The 18,861-nt window shown below is 56.5% G+C and overlaps 1 protein-coding gene and 1 long non-coding RNA gene across 2 annotated transcripts in view; one reads left to right on the plus strand and one right to left on the minus strand.

Annotated features, from left to right (window-relative positions):
• MYH7B (myosin heavy chain 7B) overlaps positions 1-18,861 on the minus strand; it is a 34,455-nt gene that overhangs the window by 2,426 nt on the left and 13,168 nt on the right. The window contains exons 14-38 of the mRNA XM_064167811.1: positions 17,772-17,921; positions 16,818-16,988; positions 15,950-16,129; positions 15,732-15,864; positions 14,934-15,010; positions 13,433-13,520; positions 12,885-13,002; positions 12,172-12,295; positions 11,298-11,434; positions 10,636-10,891; positions 8,791-9,033; positions 8,287-8,463; positions 7,816-7,961; positions 6,765-6,855; positions 5,739-6,128; positions 4,456-4,582; positions 3,359-3,477; positions 2,917-3,113; positions 2,378-2,727; positions 1,733-1,857; positions 1,309-1,424; positions 1,022-1,214; positions 738-941; positions 491-616; positions 155-325 (exon numbers count right to left, since the gene is read on the minus strand). Of these exons, the coding sequence (XP_064023881.1) occupies positions 155-325; positions 491-616; positions 738-941; positions 1,022-1,214; positions 1,309-1,424; positions 1,733-1,857; positions 2,378-2,727; positions 2,917-3,113; positions 3,359-3,477; positions 4,456-4,582; positions 5,739-6,128; positions 6,765-6,855; positions 7,816-7,961; positions 8,287-8,463; positions 8,791-9,033; positions 10,636-10,891; positions 11,298-11,434; positions 12,172-12,295; positions 12,885-13,002; positions 13,433-13,520; positions 14,934-15,010; positions 15,732-15,864; positions 15,950-16,129; positions 16,818-16,988; positions 17,772-17,921 (4,209 nt within the window). The remainder of the gene's footprint in view (positions 1-154; positions 326-490; positions 617-737; positions 942-1,021; positions 1,215-1,308; positions 1,425-1,732; positions 1,858-2,377; positions 2,728-2,916; positions 3,114-3,358; positions 3,478-4,455; positions 4,583-5,738; positions 6,129-6,764; positions 6,856-7,815; positions 7,962-8,286; positions 8,464-8,790; positions 9,034-10,635; positions 10,892-11,297; positions 11,435-12,171; positions 12,296-12,884; positions 13,003-13,432; positions 13,521-14,933; positions 15,011-15,731; positions 15,865-15,949; positions 16,130-16,817; positions 16,989-17,771; positions 17,922-18,861) is intronic.
• On the plus strand, positions 9,848-10,849 carry LOC135188407 (uncharacterized). Its single transcript, XR_010307683.1, has 2 exons — positions 9,848-9,884; positions 10,381-10,849. It is a non-coding gene; the product is annotated as an uncharacterized LOC135188407 (long non-coding RNA).

Raw genomic sequence — 18,861 nt, forward strand, 5'->3', positions numbered from 1 at the left:
TAGCCCCAGGTTTGCAGGTCCTCAGGGACTGCCCCTTCCTGCCCACAGCAGGGATGGGACAGTGCCAGTGCCCTGCTGAGCCCGGTGCCACAAGGGTAGCACCAGGAGCCTGCTTCTAAGTGGCACAGCCAGGGTTCTGCCCCTGCCAACTCACCCTGGCCTCCAGCTTCTGGATCTGCTTCTTGCCCCCCTTGAGAGCAATCTGCTCTGCCTCATCCAGGCGCATCTGCAGGTCCTTGATGGTCTGCTCCATGTTCTTCTTCATCCGCTCCAAATGTGCACTTGTGTCCTGCTCCTTCTTCAGCTCCTCTGCCATCATGGCAGCCTGCAAGGCCAAGAGCACAGAGGTATCACCACAAGGCCAGGCAGCCCTGCCAGATACAGGACATCAATGGCAAAGCTCTGAGAGCCTCCACTCCTACCCACCCGCCCCACAGGGTGCTGGGAGCCTTTGCTGAGCCACCCAGCCCCCTGCCCACTGTGCTCTCACATCCGTGATGGCCTTCTTGGCCTTCTCCTCGGCGTTGCGGCACTCCTGCACCGCGTCCTCCACCTCTCCGCTCAGCTGTGAGATGTCAGCCTCCAGCTTCTTCTTCTGGTTGATCAGGCCTGTGTTCTGCGGGGAGAGCAGGGCAGTGCCACAGGGGGCAGCGCTTCACCTCGGCTGCCGCCCGGCTGCCGAAAGGGCTCCTGCCGCTCCAGTGCCGGCAGACACCCAAGACCTGGCGGTCCCTCACCTGGGAGTGGAGTAGGTTGACCCTCTCGGTGGCCTCCAGCAGCTCCTGCTCTGCCAGCTTCCTGCTCCTCTCGGCTTGCTCCAGCGCCCCGCGCAGCTCCTCCACCTCGGCCAGCAGCAGGTTGTTGCGGCGCTCCAGGGCGGCCGCCTGCTCCTTCAGGTCGTCGTTGTGGCGCTGGGTGTCGTCCAGCTCGATTTGCAGGTCCTGCCGGGCAGCCTGGGCTCAGCGGGGACAGGGAGCAGCGGGGCACAGCGCCAAACCCACCCGACCCGCAGCTGCCCAACCTTGATCTGGGCCTGGAGCTGGCGGACCAGCTTCTGGAACTCGGCGGCCTGGCGGTTGGCGTGGCTCAGCTGGATCTCCATCTCGTTCAGGTCTCCCTCCATCTTCTTCCTCAGCCGCACGGCCTCGTTCTTGGCCCGGGCCTCTGCGTCCAGCGTGGCTTGCATGGAGTCCATGGCACGCTGGTGGTTGCGCCTGTGGGAAGGATGCTCAGCCCTGCCCGCCCGGGGACACCCAGGCTGGGGCAGCCCTGCCCCCACAGCCCAGCCTGTGCCCTCGCAGCACACACCTCAGGTTCTCAAACTCCTCGTCCTTCTCTGCCAGCTTCCTGTCCACATCAGCCTTGATCTGGTTCAGCTCCAGCTGGATGCGCAGCGTCTTGCTCTCCTCGTGTTCCAGGGCTCCCTACAGACAGCAGCAGCCATAAGAAGATGGTTTCTGGGGTGGATCTCCCCCTCCATCTACCCCAGCTTGGCCTGGCCTGGCCCAGAGCTATGGGGAGCAGAGCAGGTGGAGCCACCTCAGTGCCTTGCTGTGGTTGCACAACCCCCATGAGCAGGTGCCCGAGGCTTGCCAGCCCAGCTCAGGACTGTCACTGTGCCAGCACACTGTGGGTTTCTACTCCAGCAGCATCAACCCAGAGCTGCAGGGTGGGCCAGCAGCTTGTGAGGGCAACGGGCACATGAAAGCACCAGCCAGAAGCAAGGCCCCACCTCAGCCTCCTCCAGAGCTGCCTGGATATCGCTCTTCTCGCTCTCCAGTGCCTTCTTCAGCTTCTCCAGCTCGTGGATGGTTTTGCCACTCATACTGATCTGGTCAGTCAGGTCAGCAATCTCCTCTGGCAGGGACAGAACAGCATTTGGTCAGGAACAAATTTGTGGGGTCATTCCCACCCAGGGGGTCTCTCCCATCCCCCTGCCAGTCTCAGCTGATGTCCCCCTAGGCCCTTGGAGAGCATCTGAAGTTGTGCTTGGGAACATTTCTGGGCCATGCTGCACTTTCCTGCAGTCTGGGGCAAGAGGAGGGCATGGGAAAGGAGTTAAGTGCCCATGGAGACCTGCTTCTCCAAGAGCAACACCCCTAAGCCAGAGCCATGCCACAGCCAGGGCTTTCTGAGCAGCAAAACATGCACCACTTGGAAACAAGAGCCAAGTGACACTGCCCAGAGTGTCCCCAGGCTGTGGCTTCCTGGCTGGGCTGCTGCATCCCTCCAAGCAGGAAACAGGCAGGGCCTGGCTGAGCACAAGGTCTGCTCGCTCCCACCCACCACACAGCTGAGGACAGGGGAGCCAGAGGCTGCCCATGAGAGCAGGACCCTGGGCAGAGGGCCCAGGGGGAAAGCTCGAGCCTGACCCTACCCTGCAGGTTCTTGTTCTCCCTCTTGAGGGTCTCCAGGTTGTCCAGGGACTCCTCATAGGCGTTCTTCAGCTTGAAGAGCTCTGTGCTCAGGCTGCGCGACTCCTTCTGCGACGCCTCCAGCTCCGCCTGGGTCTCCTCATACTTCTGCTTCCACTCGGCCAGGATCCTGTCGAAGTTGCGCTGCTTCTTGTCCAGCGCGGCGCAGGCCGAGTTGGCTCGCTCCAGGTCCACCGAGAGGTCCTCGATCTCCGTCTGCAGGCGGTGCTTGGTCTTCTCCAGCGAGGAGCACTTGGCGTGGGCGGCCTCCACCGCCTCCTCGGCCTCCTGCAGCCGGATGGCCAGCTTCTTCCTGCCCAGGGCAGCGGCGGCTGAGCGCTCCCAGCACCGCCGGCGCCCACCCCAGGGCTCCCAGAACGGGTGGCCACAGCCTGCACGAGCAGCCTCAAGGCCAGGCAGGAGGGTTCAGTCTCCCCATGGGGTCTGGGAAAGCTCTGCTCTTGAATGGAAACCTGGCACCTGCAAGGGACAGGATACTCACTTGGCTTCCTCCAGCTCCTCTGTCCTCTGGATAGCATCTGTCTCATACTTGGTTCTCCACTGGGCCACTTCTGCGTTGGCCTTGGACAGGTTCCTCTGGAGCTCGCTCTTGGCTTCCACCTCCTCCTCGTACTGCTCCCGCAGCAGGTCACAGTCGTGCCGGGAGGCTTGCAGGGCATGGGCCAGGGCATTCTTGCTCTGAGGAAGGGAGAGATCATGAGAGCAGCTGGCCCAGGCTGCAGGGCACCAGTCATGGCACCAGGACCGGGGAAGTGAGAGGAAACTTCTGTTCTTCCAGGCTAAGAGCAGCCCTTGGGGCCCTGTGTGCAGGGTCTGTCTCACCTCCCCAGTCCAAGAATCTGGGCCACTGCCACAATAGGACACATGTCCCATTCCCTCAGATCTGTGTCACTGAGAGATCAGCCACACCCTAGAAGCCTCACCTTGGTCTCTTCCTCCAGCTGCCTCTTGAGCTCCTCAATGTTCTGTGTGAATGAGGTCTTGCCACGGCTCAGCTGGTTGATGAAGGACTCCTTCTCCTCCAGCAGCCGACTAAGCTCCCCTGGGTTCAAACAGAGCCAAAACAGCTACCTGGGGCTGAAGGGCTGCAGCTTGCTTTGGTCCACACTCCCCATAGCCTGTGGCCTCCAGCTGCATAGAGACTTCCAGCAGACCCAGCTCTATTCCCCACCCAGGAAAGCTGGGGCCCATGGTCTGAGGTGCTAGCAGCTAAGGGCAATGTAGGCCAGCTAGGAACCCCTTCTTCCTGTGCTCAGCACTGGTGAGGCCACACTGTGAGTACTGTGTCCAGTTCTGAGCCCCTCAACTTGAGAAAGATGTTGAGGTGCTTGAATGTATCCAGAGAAGGGCAGCAAGGCTGGGGAGGGGCCTGGAGCACAGCCCTGTGAGGAAAGGCTGAGGGAGCTGGGGGTGTGCAGCCTGCAGAAGAGGAGGCTCAGGGCAGAGCTCATTGCTGTCTACAACTACCTGAAGGGAGGCTGTAGCCAGGTGGGGGTTGGGCTCTTCTCCCTGGCAACCAGGGACAGAACAAGAGGACACAGCCTCAAGCTGTGCCAGGGCAGGCTTAGGCTGGACATTAGGAACAAATTCTTCACAGTAAGAGTGATTGGCATTGGAATGGGCTGCCCGGGCAGGTGGTGGAGTCTCCATCCCTGGAGGTGTTTAAGAGGAGGCTGGATGGGGCACTTGGTGCCATGCTTTAAGTTAATCAGAAGGGTTAGGTGATAGGTTGGCCTTGATGATCCTTGAGGTCTTTTCCACCCTGGTTAATTCTGTGATTCTGATGCATGAGCTCACCACACATCCCCCAGCACCACTGGCATCACCACAGACATCCTCTCCTCCCTGCCAAGCACCTCTGCAAGGCCCAAGCAGAGGCACACCAAGGACATCCCATTCCCCAACGCTCCAGATGTTGTCCATGGCAGAGGGAGGACAGGACAGCCTGTCCAACCACCCCACATCTCCTCCACTCAGCTGCCCCAGCAGCAGCCCAGCCCCAGGTGTGCCCCGGCCCTACCGTTCTCGGTCTGCAGCCTGCCCCGCTGCGCGCTGACGTCGTTCAGCTGCCGCTGCAGCTCGTCCACTTTGCACTTGGCCTCGTTCAGCTGATCCTCGTAGGTGCGGCACAGCTTCTCCGCGGTGGCCTGCGAGCACCGGCACAGCCTGTCAGACCCGGAGCCAATCCCCCAGGAGGGGCCCAGCAGCTCCACCACCCCAGCACCTGGCTCTGCTGCTCAGCTAAGCTGTGCCACACAAGGCAGAGAGCAGGAGCCTGCCTGCCAGAGCTCTGGTGTGGCTGCTAAGCTAACAGTGGCTCTCTGCAGGCTGTCTTCCAGGAAATGCCTTCCCAGAGCCTCCAGACCCGAGAAGGGCAAGCAAAGCCATAGTGCTATAGAGACAAGCTACACCTAGTGAGAAACTCGGCCATGGCAAAGAGCTACCTCTGCAGCCTCACATTCTACCAGGGGAGGTTTGGGATTGGATATTAAGAAAAACTGTCTTTGCTGCAAGAGCAGTCAGGCACTGGAACAGGCTGTCCAGGGAGGTGGTGGAGTCAGCATCCCTGGAGGGGTTCAAAAAATGAGCAGATGTGGCACCTCAGGACACAGCTTAGTGGTGGTAATAGTGTTGGGTGGAAGGTTGGGCCAGGACATGGCTTAGTGGTGGTAATAGTGTTGAGTAGAAGGCTGGGCCAGGACATGGCTTAGTGATGGTGATAGTGTTGGGTAGAAGGCTGGGCCAGGACATGGCTTAGTGATGGTGATAGTGTTGGGTAGAAGGTTGGGCCAGGACATGGCTTAGTGATGGTGATAGTGTTGGGTAGAAGGTTGGGCCAGGACATGGCTTAGTGGCGATGGCAGTGCTGGGGAGAAGGTTGGGCCAGGACATGACTTAGTGATGGTGATAGTGTTGGGTAGAAGGTTGGGCCAGGACATGGCTTAGTGGCGATGGCAGTGCTGGGGAGAAGGTTGGGCCAGGACATGGCTTAGTGATGGTGACAGTGTTGGGCAGAAGGCTGGGCCAGGACATGGCTTAGTGGCGATGGCAGTGCTGGGGAGAAGGTTGGGCCAGGACATGGCTTAGTGATGGTGACAGTGTTGGGCAGAAGGCTGGGCCAGGACATGGCTTAGTGGCGATGGTAGTGCTGGGGAGAAGGTTGAGCTTGCTGACCTTAGAGGTCTTTTCCAACCTTAATGATTGATTGATTCTGCCTAGGACAGCACTCCACGGGCGCAGCTGTGCCGAACGCACTGCAGCCAGCTCCCAGCAGAGCCGAATGCCTACAGAAGTGGTGCCCACCTTGTTCTTGGTGAGGTATTCAATGTTGGACGAGAGATCATCCACCTCCATCTTCATCTCGCTCTTCTCCTTCTCCAGCTTCTGCTTGACGCGCTGCAGGTTGTCGATCTGCTCGCTCAGCTCCGCCACGCTGTCCGCGTGCTTCTTGCGCAGGGCGGCCGCCGTCGACTCGTGTTGCAGGGTGGCCTCCTCCAGGTCCCTCCGCAGCTTCAGGAACTCTGCTTCCCTCTTCTTGTTCATCTCCAGCTGGGTGGCCGTGGCCCCGCCGGCCTCCTCCAGCCGCTCGCTCAGCTCCTCCAGCTCCCGCGACACTTCCGCCCGCTGCTTCTCCACCTTGGCCCTGGCGGCACGCTCGGCCTCCAGCTCCTCCTCCAGCTCCTCGATGCGGGCCTGGCACAGACAGAGACAACTGAGTGCTCCAGGCACCAGGCAAAGCTCCAGCACCTTTGCCCTCTGCAGTGGAGCCAAGTGTCTCCTCTGGCACTGGGCAGCAGCCAGCCACCAGCCTGCAGAACGTGCTTGGGCTGGTCTGGCACTGCCAAAGGTGGGCATGGTGGCTGCTCCTGGGCAGGCTGCTCTGCAGGGCTCCTGCTCACAGAGAGCTGACCTCTGCAGAGCTCCTGCTCTCCTCTGAGAGCCAGCAGGAGCCAGGCTGACAGCACCCTCCCTTCAGGGGGCACCCCATGCAGGCAGGCTGACCCCAGGGGCCTGTCTCTGCTAGAGAGAAGCCCAGCACTCTAGACTTTCAGAGCTTGGGCACCGGATTTAAGGCTCTAATCTAGACAGAGAACCACAGCCTAGAAGCTGCTCCTCAATGCTGGTGCCAGCATTCACCCCAACAGTTTATTCTTCAACTTTGGGCCCACCACATTTTGGAAGAGGGTTTGGCTTCTGCTTTCAGTGCCTGCTTTTCTCCTCACTCTCCCGCAGAGGAGATGCCCCTGGCCCATGCAGATTCCCCAGCACATCACGTCTGAGGGAAATATAAGACTCCTGGGCTCTGAAAACAGTTTCTTCCCACCACACCTGGAGCTCCTTGATCTTCTTCTGCAGCTGGACCTCAGTCACTTGCCCATCTTCAATCCTTGAGTTCAGTTGACTCATCTCAAAATCTTTCCTGTACAGAAGGCAGAACCTCTGGTCAGACAAACACTGCCCTGCCAAGCCCTGAAGCCTGAAGCCAAAGAAAGGTACCTCCCTGCACTGTAACACCCAGGTCCAGAGGACAACCCAATGCACACAGGAGCAGGACCTCAGAGGTAAGAAGCAGCTCATGAACTGCTCTAAGGAAGGCTTGGAGTGGCCAACTGGAAGGCCACCCAGCTCTGAGGTTTTCCTCACAGAGATGCTCCAGGCCCCTCAGTATCTTTGTGGCACTCCACTGGACTCTCCAGTAGTTCCCTGCCTCTCCTGAACTGGGAAGCACTGAAGTGGACACAATAATCCAGGTGCAGCACCAGGGCAGAGTACAGGGGGAGGAAGACCTCCCTTAATCTGCTGGCCACACTCTCCTGAATGCACCTCAGAATACTTTTGACCTTGGCCACAAGGGCACATTGCCGGCTCGTGGTGAACTTGTCCACCAGCGCTCTCAGGTCCTTCTCCACAGAGCTGCTTTGCAGCAGGTCAGCCTGTACTGCTGCAGGGAGTTGCTCCTCCTCAGGTGCAGGACTCTACACTTGCCCTTATTGAACTGCCCCCCAGCCTCCCCAGGTCTCGCTCACGAGCAGCACAGCCTGTTGGGGTTTCAGCAACAGTTTTGTGCCATCAGCAGACTTGCTGAGTCCACTCTGCCTTTACCCAGGCTGCTGCTGAGTATGCTCAACAAGACTGGACCCAGCACTGAGCTCTGGGGACACCACTAACTACAGGCCTCCAGCTAGACCCTGCACCACTGACCACGACCTGCTCTGTCCTTCAGTTCTCAACTCACCTCAGTGCTCACTCATCAAAGCACCCTTCCTAGGAGGATGTTAGAGGAGGCAGTGTCAGAAGCCTTGCCTGATGCCCCCTCGATGTAGAGGTGGGCACTGACTCAGCAGTGCAAGCACACAGCCCAGACACAAACCACCCTTACTTTTTGAGTCTCTCCTCCAGCTGCTGTTTGTCGTTCTCCAGATCCATTATAGACTCTTGTGTCAGCTTCAGGTCTCCTTCAAGCTTCCTCTTGGCTCTTTCCAGGTCCATGCGCACTTTTTTCTCTTGTTCAAGAGAACTTTCCAGCTGGGGAAAGAAGGGAGACAGGATAGGGAGGGAAAGGACCTGCAGTAGCCCCAACCTTCCCCATGTCCATTGCTGTGGGAACTTCACTTAGCTCTGAGAGCCAGAGCTGTTCCCTCAGCCCAGGACCGCTTCCTATCAGGTACTCCAGGTCACCTCTGGAGTTGTTCAGGGACAGTTTGTCCACAGGGTTACTCATCAACTGGCCCCACTAAGAGGATCCCATAACAGTCCCACCCTCCAGAGCCCACTTAGGGACAGCCTTTGTGTTCTCCTGAAGGTGTGACTCAAACCTCTCTCACTTCACTGCCACTGGCCTTTGACTCACATCATCCACTTGCTGCTCCAGTTTGACCTTGGCTTTGGTCAGTGTGTTGACCTTGTCTTCCTCAGCCTGCAGGTCGTCCAGGGCCTGCTGATGGGCCTCTTGCAGTGCTTTCTTCTCTTTTGTCAGCTTGGCAATGATCTCATCCAGAGCAGCCATCTCCTCAATCAGGTTTTTAACCTAGATCAGCGAGGTCAAAACCTGAGCACACCCTCTCAGGGAAGGGCCATGCAAAATTAAGACCCATGAAAGGCAGGAGTCCATGGTCACCAGCAGCTTGGCACCACAGCAGCAGCCAGCCCCTCTCCCCTTGCCCAGGCTGGTTCCAGCAGCTGTTTTGCCAATGCCCCAAACCAAAGGGCAGGACATGAAAGAGGTTTGCCCTCTCCCACACCTCTTCACACTCTGCCCTGGCTCAGCTCCCTCACACCAGCACCTTTGTCCTTGATCTGTCAAGCTCTGAGCCCCAGGGTAATGGGGCTGTACCCTGCAGGGAAGGGCACCTACCTTGTTCTCCGTGGCATGCTTCTCCTTCTCCACCTTGGCCAGTGTGATCTCTAGGTCATCAATATCCTTCTTCAGCTCTGCACACTCATCCTCCAGCTTGCGCTTCTTGGCAGTGAGGTCTGAGTTCATCTCCTCCTCATCCTCCAGACGTTCAGTCAGCTCCTTCACCTTGGCCTCCAGCTGGATCTTGGACTTGATCAGCAGGTCACAGCGTTCCTCTGCATCTGCCAGGTTGTCTTGCTCCTAGAGCAGGCACAGCAGGGCCAATACTCACTCCCTGCCCCAGGAGCATGCTGGCAGGCTTTCGGCCATGCCATCCTGGCCTAGATGGAAGTTCTCCTTGTGGAAGGGCAGAGCAAGCCCAAGGTGCTCAGATGCACAGAAAGGACAGCTCCAGTCATTGTCTGTTTGCCATCCCCCTCGACCCCAATGTGAAGAGATCACCCTTCCCAGAGCCAGAGGAGCATGAACGTCCATGGGAGCCCTGACCTGGCAAGTCTGTGCCACAGCTTCAGGCTTGACCGAGTCTCACATTGCATTTCCCAGAATCACAGACTGTTAGGGGCTGGAAGGGACCTCAAAAGATCATCCAGTCCAAAGATCATCCAGTCCAACTCCTCTGCCACAGCAGGAACACTTTTTTGTTTGTTTGTTTGTTTGTTTTTTACAATCCAATTTTCATTTTTATTATTTTTTAATCCCACTTCTCCCCATCTCCCTCCTTTCCTCTCCAGCTATTTTCCTCCATCTTCCACATTTTCTTTCCATCTCCTTCCTTTCCTCTTCATTTTCCTCTTTCCCTCACCTTCCTCTTTTACTCCCCATCTCCTTCCTCTTCTCCATCTTCCTCTTTTCAACTCCATCTCCCTCCTTTCAGCACCACCTCCCCTTTCCCACCCTATCTGCCCCTTTCCAACTCCACACAGCTTTTCACCCCCAAACGCAGAGCACCTGGGCTCTGTTGGAGTCTCCTCCCAGCCCAGCTGTGACCACTTTGCCCTCCCTGCCCACTCCCCTATTTAATGAGCCTCAGGAAAGGCAGAAGCCTCAAGTTTGCCCAACTGGGCAGAGGGATCCTCCTCCCATCATCACTGGTGAGTCCCCATGGTGCACACTGGGTGAATGGTGGAGGGGATCTAAAGGCCGGGGGGCCTGGTGGCCCCCCGGTTAGATAGGAATAAGATTGATGATTGCTCCAACATCGTTCACAGATGCTGGCTGGGCCTCCTCACTTAGGCTGAGCAACTCTCTGCTTAGCTGCTTCTTTTTGCTCACTTATGATGATCTTAAGTACTGGCAGTTCACAGGGGAGTAGTATTGTGTTGCCATAGAACTGTTTGGGTTGGCAAAGCCCTCTAAGATCATTGAGCCCAACCTTCAACCCAATGTGGCCATTAAACCATGTCCCCAAGTGCCATGGCCACACATTGCTTGAACAGTCCCCAGGGATGGGGCTTCCACCACCTCTCTGGGCAGCCTGTGCCAATCCCTGACTACTCTTACAGCAAAGAAATTGCTCCTCACATACAACCTAAACCTCTCCTGGCACAACCACAGGTCGCTTTTTCTCATTCTCTCACCTGATACTAGGGAGAAGAGCCCAATCCCACCTCACTGCAACCTCCTTTCAGGGAGTTGGAGAGAGCAAGGAGGTGTCCCCTCAGCCTCCTCTTCTCCACACTAAACAGCCCCAGGTCCCTCAGCTACTCCTCACCTGAAGCAAACTGTGGCAATGAGAGGCTCTCAAAGTCACAAGAGGCTAAAGGAGGCATCTAGCACACTTTGCTCCTTCTACACGTGGCCCCTGCACTGCCTTTACGCCCAGAAGGAAGAGGAGGCACTCACTGCCTGCAGCTGGAGAGCCAGGTCGTTCTTCTCCTGGATCATGGAGACCTGCTTTTCTTCCAGCTCTTTCCTCTTAGCCTCAGACTTCTCCAGAGCCTCCTTCAGCTTCTGGAATTCCTCCTTCAGGTTGGACATCTCTTTCTCAGTCTGAGCAGACTTGAGTAAAGGCTTGATCTTGAAGAACAACTTCATCCAGGACCAGTTCTTGACAGCATTGAAGGCCCGGATGTTCCACTGGATGGTGTAGAGGGCTTCCCTGGAGGGGTGCAAGCATAGCATCACCGTGGGTGCAGTTTTCCACCTCCCACCCTCACTGCAGCAGAGACACAGCTCCTGCAGCCCTGGGCACAGCTCTCTTCCTCACCAGCAGGGCAACTGGTGATAAGTGGAATGAAAGGCAGATTGTCTGCACGCTGCCTAGGTGGGACAGGTGGTGTGGCCTGGCTGCCAGGTCACCTTGCTCTACATCCCTCTGAATCTTCCAGTGGAAACTGAAGGCTCTCCCCACTTAAGTGCCCTGACCTTCCCTTCCAGGCCCATGCCAGACCTCTTACAGTCAACCTCTATCCCTTCAGGAAAGGCTCCAGGCAAGCCTCACAGTGACACATGCAAAAGGAATGAGAAGACACACAAAGTTCTTCCTCTTCCCACCACAACTCTACCTCCTGCTGATGATCTTCTGATACTCCACACGCATGAGGTGCCCACGGATTCTGGCCTGCAGCATGGTCAAGATCTTGGCCAGACGCTCATCTCTCATCTCTTCCAGTGTGCCCAGCAAACCAGCTTTGAAAAACACCTGCAGGCAAGAGGGTGAGGACAACAGAGCCATCAGCAGTGAGAGCAGAGGGCTCAGGGGTGACACAACCTGCCAGGCAGACCTGGGCTACACATGGCCCAAAGCAGAGATCATAAAATCACAGAATCAAAGACTGGTTTACATTGGAAGAGACACTTAAAAGTCATCCAGTGCAACCCCCTGCAGTCAGCAGGGACATCTGCAACCACAGCCCGTTGCTCAGAGCCCCAGACAACCTGACCTGCAATGGCTCCAGGGATGGGGCCCTGGCTCCCAGGGTCTCACTACCCTCAGACTATAACATTTCTTCCTTCTCTTCAGTCTAAATCTGTGTCTCAGTTTCAAACCATCACTCCTTTTGCTGCTCCCCACCCTGGATTGGCACTGGGGTCACACATGAACCAAGGGCTGCCACATTCTGCCCTGGTTGGGCCTGTAGCCCACACAAGGATCTGGGTACCAGATCTCCTGCCCTGAGCACATCCACTCACATCCCCATCAGGGACTAACTGTTGTGTTGGGTAGTATGAGGTCAGGCAGCAGTGACCTTCTGCTCAGGCCTGTTTCTTCTCAATTTGTTTCTGTCTTAATCCCTTCAAAGGCCACACTCAGCCTGCAGAACTCAGGCTTCAGCAGGGCTGTAGCCAGGCAGTGAGCCAGCTGGACATGGAGAGTAAAGTGGGACTGCAGACAGGAGGGGTAATAGCTCCCTTCCAAAGACCAGTGCCTGTTCTCACCTTGGTATGCCCAAACTTGTACTGTGAGGGGTCCAGCTCCAGGGAGCTCAGCAGCTTCTCTGTTGCCTTTCTGCTGTCTACAAACTTGTCATCTGGAATGGCTGCTGGATTCAGGATACGGTAGCTGCAGGGACACAGCAGAGGGAGCACATGCAAGAGAACTCCAGCACAGGGTTGATGGCTCCAGGATCATCCCTGGACCTCAGTCACAGCAGCTACCTCTGGAAGCAACATTGCTGCCACACAGGCTGGAGCCAGGTATGAACCAGGAGCTCCAGGGCACAGTATAGGTTCTACTGCAGAGCAAACATCAGGGAACCTGCCAGGTCTTAGTCTCTGAACTCGAGGAAGACTGGGCAGGAGGAGAGAGTTGGCCTCACCATGCCTAGGCATTCCCAGGCTAAGCAAGTTGGACAGGGCCAGCTAGAGAATGGTAAGCATCTCAAGAGCAGAGATCTAAGCCAGGATCAGAGGACCTAGACTACCCATCTGCTCCAGCTCTGCATTCAGCACTCCCAACGTCACCGCCCCTGCTGTCTCATTGCGCCTGCCTCCAGATTGTCTGTGTGTGGCACCCCAGAGCCATCCCAAACTGCACACACTGTGGTGGCTCAGCCCAGCCCTGCACAAGCTGGGGAACAGGCCAGAGGCAGCACAAGTCTGTCCCCTCAGAAAGTGTGCTGGCTGCTGGGCAAGGCAGGAGAGGGAGTTACCGCTGCTTGAAGTCGGCATAGAGGATCCTATTGGGGAAGCCCTTGCGGCAGATGCGGATCCCTTCTAGGACACCATTGCAGCGCAGCTGGTGCAGCACCAGGAAGGCATCCATGGCTCCTGTGGGTGACAGCAAAGATGGAGCAGACACTCAGCCCAAGAGGATGGGGAAAACGGAGCTGCAGCACGGGCTTGAGCTTTGGAAACCCTGGTTTTGAACACAGGCATTAATTTGTGCTGAGCACCAGTGCTGCAGCCTAGGCCTTGGATGGTGGAAGCTCAGCATGAAAGACTCAGGTGTGCCTGCTGGCACACGGGTGCAAGGCAGCCCAACTATCCATGCTCAGCCAGAATGGGAGGCTGGTAAAACTCCCTCTCCTCAGGAGAGGTCACAGGGCTTTCCACACTGAGCTGGGACCAGGTCTTGGTGGCAGCAGAGCTGCTGCAAGAAAAGGACTGGGGAGAAGATAGAGGTAAGAGTCCCTGCTAGCTCCCAGGGGGGGATGGCACCCAAAGGACTTGGCAGGGTATGGTGCCAGGCTCTGCATACCTGGAGTCTTGGACTCGTTGGGGATGATGCAGCGGACAAAGTGGGGCTGGGTGGAGCGCAAGTTGGTCATCAGCTTGTTGAGGTTCTCCTGCAGGGCAGACACAGGGCATGAGGTGACAGCTCTGCTCCCCTGCTGCACCTCTCTCCAGCTCCTTTCCCCCATGGGCAGGTAAACAGCAGACCCTGACAGCCCCTGACTGCTCATCACAAGACATGGGGAATCTCCTGCTTGGCTGCTCTCTGCTACCTGCCCGCAGGACATTCCCAGCTCCATAGCAGGACCAGGGGCAGGTGAATGTGCCAAAGGGCATCTGCAGGCTTTGCTGTGCCAAAGAGCAGCCAGATACTTCCCAAGTGTTTGTAGATTAAGGTTTGCTGCAGGGAGATCCAGGGAGGCAGGACTGAGCATACTCCCAGCATGCAGCTCTGCTGGTGCCCATTGCCCTGTGCTCAGCACCCTGCAGATCCAGCACTGGCACCCACGCTGACTGCAGACCTCACCTAATCAAGTTCTCCCTGCACTTCCACAGTGCTGCCTGTGCCCTTTGGCCACGACAGAGGGTCCTGCTGATTCAGCCTCGGTGTTTTTTCACATCTGCAAGGCTCAAGGCAAGCCCTGGCCCTGCTTTTTCTTGTGGGAAAGGCATCTGCACCCTTGATCTTTCTAGGCTGCCTTCTGCTACTCCTACAGGCTCAGCCTGGGCACAGAAACACCTTTCTGCAGCTCCATATCATCATGGAGCAACTTCTGACCACAGACAGCTTTCTCTAAGGGCTGTGACCTGCCCAGAAGGAAGAAAGTCACTTGTGTCCCTGGGTGGGAGCTGCCCTCTGAGCACCATGTCACCACAACAGAAAGACAGCTCTGGGCTCACACAACCCTCTGCTGTCTTTCAGTTGCTTAAGCTCTGGGGTGGGCAAATATCTCCTGTGGTGAGCATAGGAAGAGGGTTGAGATGGGATCCCAAGCTGTAAAGTAGCTCAGGCCACCTCCCTGGACAGGGCAGCAGAGAGCTGCCTGCTCTCAGAGACCTGCAAGATCCTCCTCCATTTTCTTCTGCCCAAGGGCTGTCCTTCCCGATGACCAGAATGAGGAGAGAAGTAGCACAGACTTAAAGTGATGTTCATGTGATACATCAGCTAAACATCACTACAAGTCTTAACTGCCGCTCTCCCAGAGGTGAAGCAGCTGCCAGGCAGCCCAATCATCATGTGGCAGAGGCAGCCCCAGCCCAAAGGGAGCCATCCTCTGCCAGCCTGGAGCCTGCCTAGCAGCATGGGGACAGGGCTGGGACTCTGCCAGGCACAGGCCCCTTGCCCAGGGATGAGAAGATGTGAGGAGCTTTGGCCTAGTGGTGGTCCTTCAGGAGCCCTGGTGGTCCTTCAGGTCACAGCAGCTCATGGGCAAGACACCCTAGAGTGCTGGCAGGGAAGTGGGACTGCCACTGGGGCACTCTGAGCATGCTTCCCTCGTGGGCTTGGACGAGGAGCTGGCTCTTACCTTGTGCAGCTGCGACACTGTTTGGAAAGAAGCTGCCTTTTTACGTTTCTCCTTGGTCCCTGGCTTGTGAGGTTCCTCTGTTGGGTTAAAATATTGATTCATTGCATCAGCAAAGCATCTGCTTGGCTTAGAGGTCTCAGGAGCACCCCAAACACTCCCAGAGCCCCTGCTTTCTGTAGAGCAGAGATGGTAGTACCACCAAAAACATCTCCCTTAACTCCTGAGTTCTGCTCCTCAGCTCTTGGCAACAGGAGACTCCTTCACACATTGCAAGTCCCAGAGCCATCAGAGCAGCTTTGCAGCACAAGCTCAGCCTGGTTCTAACAAGGCTTTGGAGAAAGGTCTTGTGAGGAGCAGCTGAGGGACCTGGGCTTGTTTAGTCTGGAGAAGAGGAGGCTCATTGCTCTCTGAAAGGAGGTAGGAATTGCTCTCTTCTCCATATTACCAAGTGACAAAAGGAGAGGCAATGGCCTGAAATCGTGCTCAAGAAACATGTGGGCATGGCACTTGGCAACACGGTGTAATGGGCATGGTGGGGCTGGGTTGATGGTTGGATTGGATGACCTTAGAGGGCTTTGCCAACAAAAAAGATCAGTGATTCTAACCACCCTCTAAATCCCCTAAGCCAGCACTACCTGCCCAGAGAACTGACCTGCCCAGCTCCCCATGGGCACTCCCTGTGCCCAGGGCTACTGTCTGCAGAAACGCTGCTGCAGCAGCTTGGTGTGGGAGTGAGGAGGCTTTGCTGGAAAGGGAGGGAGAGAACAGGGTCGAAGGAGGAGTGCTGATGTCCCTCACCTGAAGTGGAGCCCACATAGTTCTCGTACAGGGAGGCCAGCAGCTTGTTTTGGGACTTCTGGAAGACGGACACCACTGTCTCGTTCAGGGGGTCCTTGTTCTTTTCCAGCCACCCAGCGATGTTGTAGGGCACCTGTCAGCAGAGGAGGGGGGCAGAGTAAGGGCAGCCCTGCAGCAGGGAGAGCAGGAGGTGGTGGGAGGGCTGGCAGGGCACTCACCACCCCAGCATAGTGCACCAGCTCAAAGTGGGCCTCGTATTTCCGCTTCTTATCCGGCCGCGGCTTCTGGAAGTTGGGCGACTTCCCGAGGTGGTTGTCGTAGAGCTTGGCTTTGAAGGACATGTCAGAGGCCTTTGGGAACATGCACTCCTCTTCGAGGATGGACAGGATTCCCAATGGCTGCAGAGAGAAGGTGGTGCAGAGAGGTCTGAGCTCAGGGCTACCGTCTCCCATCCAAGAACGGGGGAGGCTCTGAGCAAGGTGGGGCCAGGCTTGACTTGAGAGACCTTCCCGTCATGCTGCAAGACACTGACCATGAGATAAGCTACCACTGGCTGCATCTGCATCTGGCTGCATCCAGGCTGCATCTGGCCCCCAGCCAGTCAGAATGGGACTGACCAGACTTGCATGACACAGGGGCTTGCTCATGTCCATCAGGTTGCTGGGAAAGGGAGATCCTCTCCAGTACCCTGGCAGGTCTCCTCCTTTCCAAGAAAAGGATGAGCTTCCTCCATGCAACAGTAGAAATCTCTTACCCAAGCTGCTCTCAGGCAGGTTGGAGACACTGAGGAGCAGCAAGTGGGGAGTTAGGAAGGGGCAGAGATCCCTGCTCTCTGCAGGAAAAGGCCACACAAGGTTTTGTGGCTCGCTGGTAGGTAAGAACAGGATTTTTGCAGCTTCAGGAAGTCAAAACTCGAGTCAAAAAGGACTCAGTGGGCTGGAGAATCAGAGTGTGGGGTCAGTAAAGATGGGCACCAGCCACTGGCTAAGGAGGGAATAATTTCAGGTAGCAGAGCACTTCTCACTGTTCCAGTCCTTGCAAATGAGTCACCTACCACAAGTCCCTGTGCCCTGGCTCCTGCCTTACCTTCTCAATCAGGTCAATGCAAGCCTGCAGGTCCAGGCCAAAGTCAATGAAGACCCATTCAATGCCTTCCTTCTTGTATTCTTCCTGCTCCAGGACGAACATGTGGTGGTTGAAAAACTGTTGCAGCTTCTCATTGGTGAAGTTGATGCACAGCTGCTCAAAGCTGTTGAACTGTGAGAAGAAATGAGACCTGCATCAGAAGGAGGAGCTGCAGGTGTGAAGGGATTCACTCTTCTGCTTTGTCTGGGTGGGAAGAGAGACTTCTGCCAGGCTCAGCTGGATGGCTACCAAACCGAGGAGCCAGGGATCACAGGATGTCAGGGGTTGGAAGGAACCCAAAGAGATGTTTGAGTCCAACCTCCCTGCCAGAGCAGGACCATACAATCTAGCTCAGGGCACACAGGAACACATCCAGACAGGCCTGGAAAGGCTCCAGAGAAGGAGACTCCACAACCTCTCTGGGCAGCCTGTGCCAGGGCTCTGGGACCCTTACAGTCAAGAAGTTGCCCCTTGTGTTGAGCTGGAACCTCCTGTGCTGCATTGCTCCTTGTCCTGTCCCAGGGAGCAGTGAGCAGAGCCTGTCCCCTCCCCCTCCTGACCCCCAGCCCTCAGATACTGATAAACATTTATCAAATGCCTTCTCAGTCTTCTCCAGACTAAGCAGCCCCAGGGCCCTCAGCCTCTCCTCATCATCCTCATAGCCCTCCCTTGCACCCTCTCAAGCAGATCCCTGTCTGTCTTAAACTGGGGATCACTGGAGCTGTGCTGCATCAATGTCAGAACAGTCTTTGTGAGCTGCCTGCTCTCACCAAAGAAATCCATTCAGACCAGAGCTCATTTTCTCATCAAGGCCAACTGCTTGTCGGAGAAGGCAGAGCTGTCAATCAGCAGTGGGCTGAGCTGTCTGCCTACAACTTTGCCCCAGCTGCACAGCAGGGGGCCTGCAGGACTCACATCAAAGATCTCGAAGCCTGCAATGTCCAGCACTCCGATGAAGAACTGCCTGGCCAGCTTGGTGTCCAGGGTCTTGTTGATGCGAGTCACCAGCCACTTGAACATGCGGTCATAGGTGGCCTTAGCCAGGGCTCCCACGGCATAGACAACCTGCAGAGCAAGGCACACAGCTGGGCAAGCAGCACTCAGCCTTCCCCCTGCTCTTCTGGGAGCTAGAGGCTGAAGAATCATGGAATGGGCTGGGCTGGAAAGGACCTCCAAAGCTCATCTAGTCCAAGCCCCTCTGCAGTAAGGAGGGGCACCCTCAGCCAGATCACAAGATGTTAGGAGTTGGAAGGACCTCTATGGATCATCGAGTCCAACCCCCCTGCCAGAGCAGGACAAGAGAATCTAGCACAGGAACACATCCAGAGGGGGTTTGAAAGTCTCCAGAGAAGGAGACTCCACAACTTCTCTGGGCAACCTGCACCCTGCTGTGACTCTTACAGTAATGAAGTTCTTCCTCATGCTGAGGTGCAACTTCTTGTGTTGTAGTTTCTATCCATTGCCCCTTGTCCTGTCACAGGGCACAACTGAGCAGAGTTTGTCCCCTCCCTCTTGCCCCCCAGCCCTCAGATAGTTATAAACATTTATTAGATCCCCTCTAAATCTTCTCTCCAGCAGACCAAACAGCCTCAGGTCCCTCAGCCTTTCCTCACAGGGCAGTACTGCAGCCCTTTCATCATCTTCACAGCCCTCCCTTGGACTCTCTCCAGTGGATCCCTGTCCCTCCTGAACTGAGGAGCCCAGACCTGGATGCAATATTCTCAGTGAGGTCTCAGCAGGGCAGAGTAGAGGGGGAGGATAATCTCCCTCAATCAAGTTAGCCAGAGCCCTGTTGAGCCTCACTTTGAATATCTCCAGGGATGGGGCCTCAACCACCTCCCCAGGCAGAAGACAGCTCTTGGCATACAAAGGGTAGCCAGCTCCAGGGAGGTCATGGTTACAGTATGTGCTCCAAGATTAGTTTTCTCATGCTCTCAAGTGTGTTCTTGTGTCTCTGGCCTGGTCTTAGCCTTCAAGGTCTTGGGATACAAATTCAGGAGCCTTA

Source organism: Pogoniulus pusillus, chromosome 29 (genome assembly GCF_015220805.1).
Source record: "Pogoniulus pusillus isolate bPogPus1 chromosome 29, bPogPus1.pri, whole genome shotgun sequence".
NCBI lineage: Eukaryota > Metazoa > Chordata > Aves > Piciformes > Lybiidae > Pogoniulus > Pogoniulus pusillus.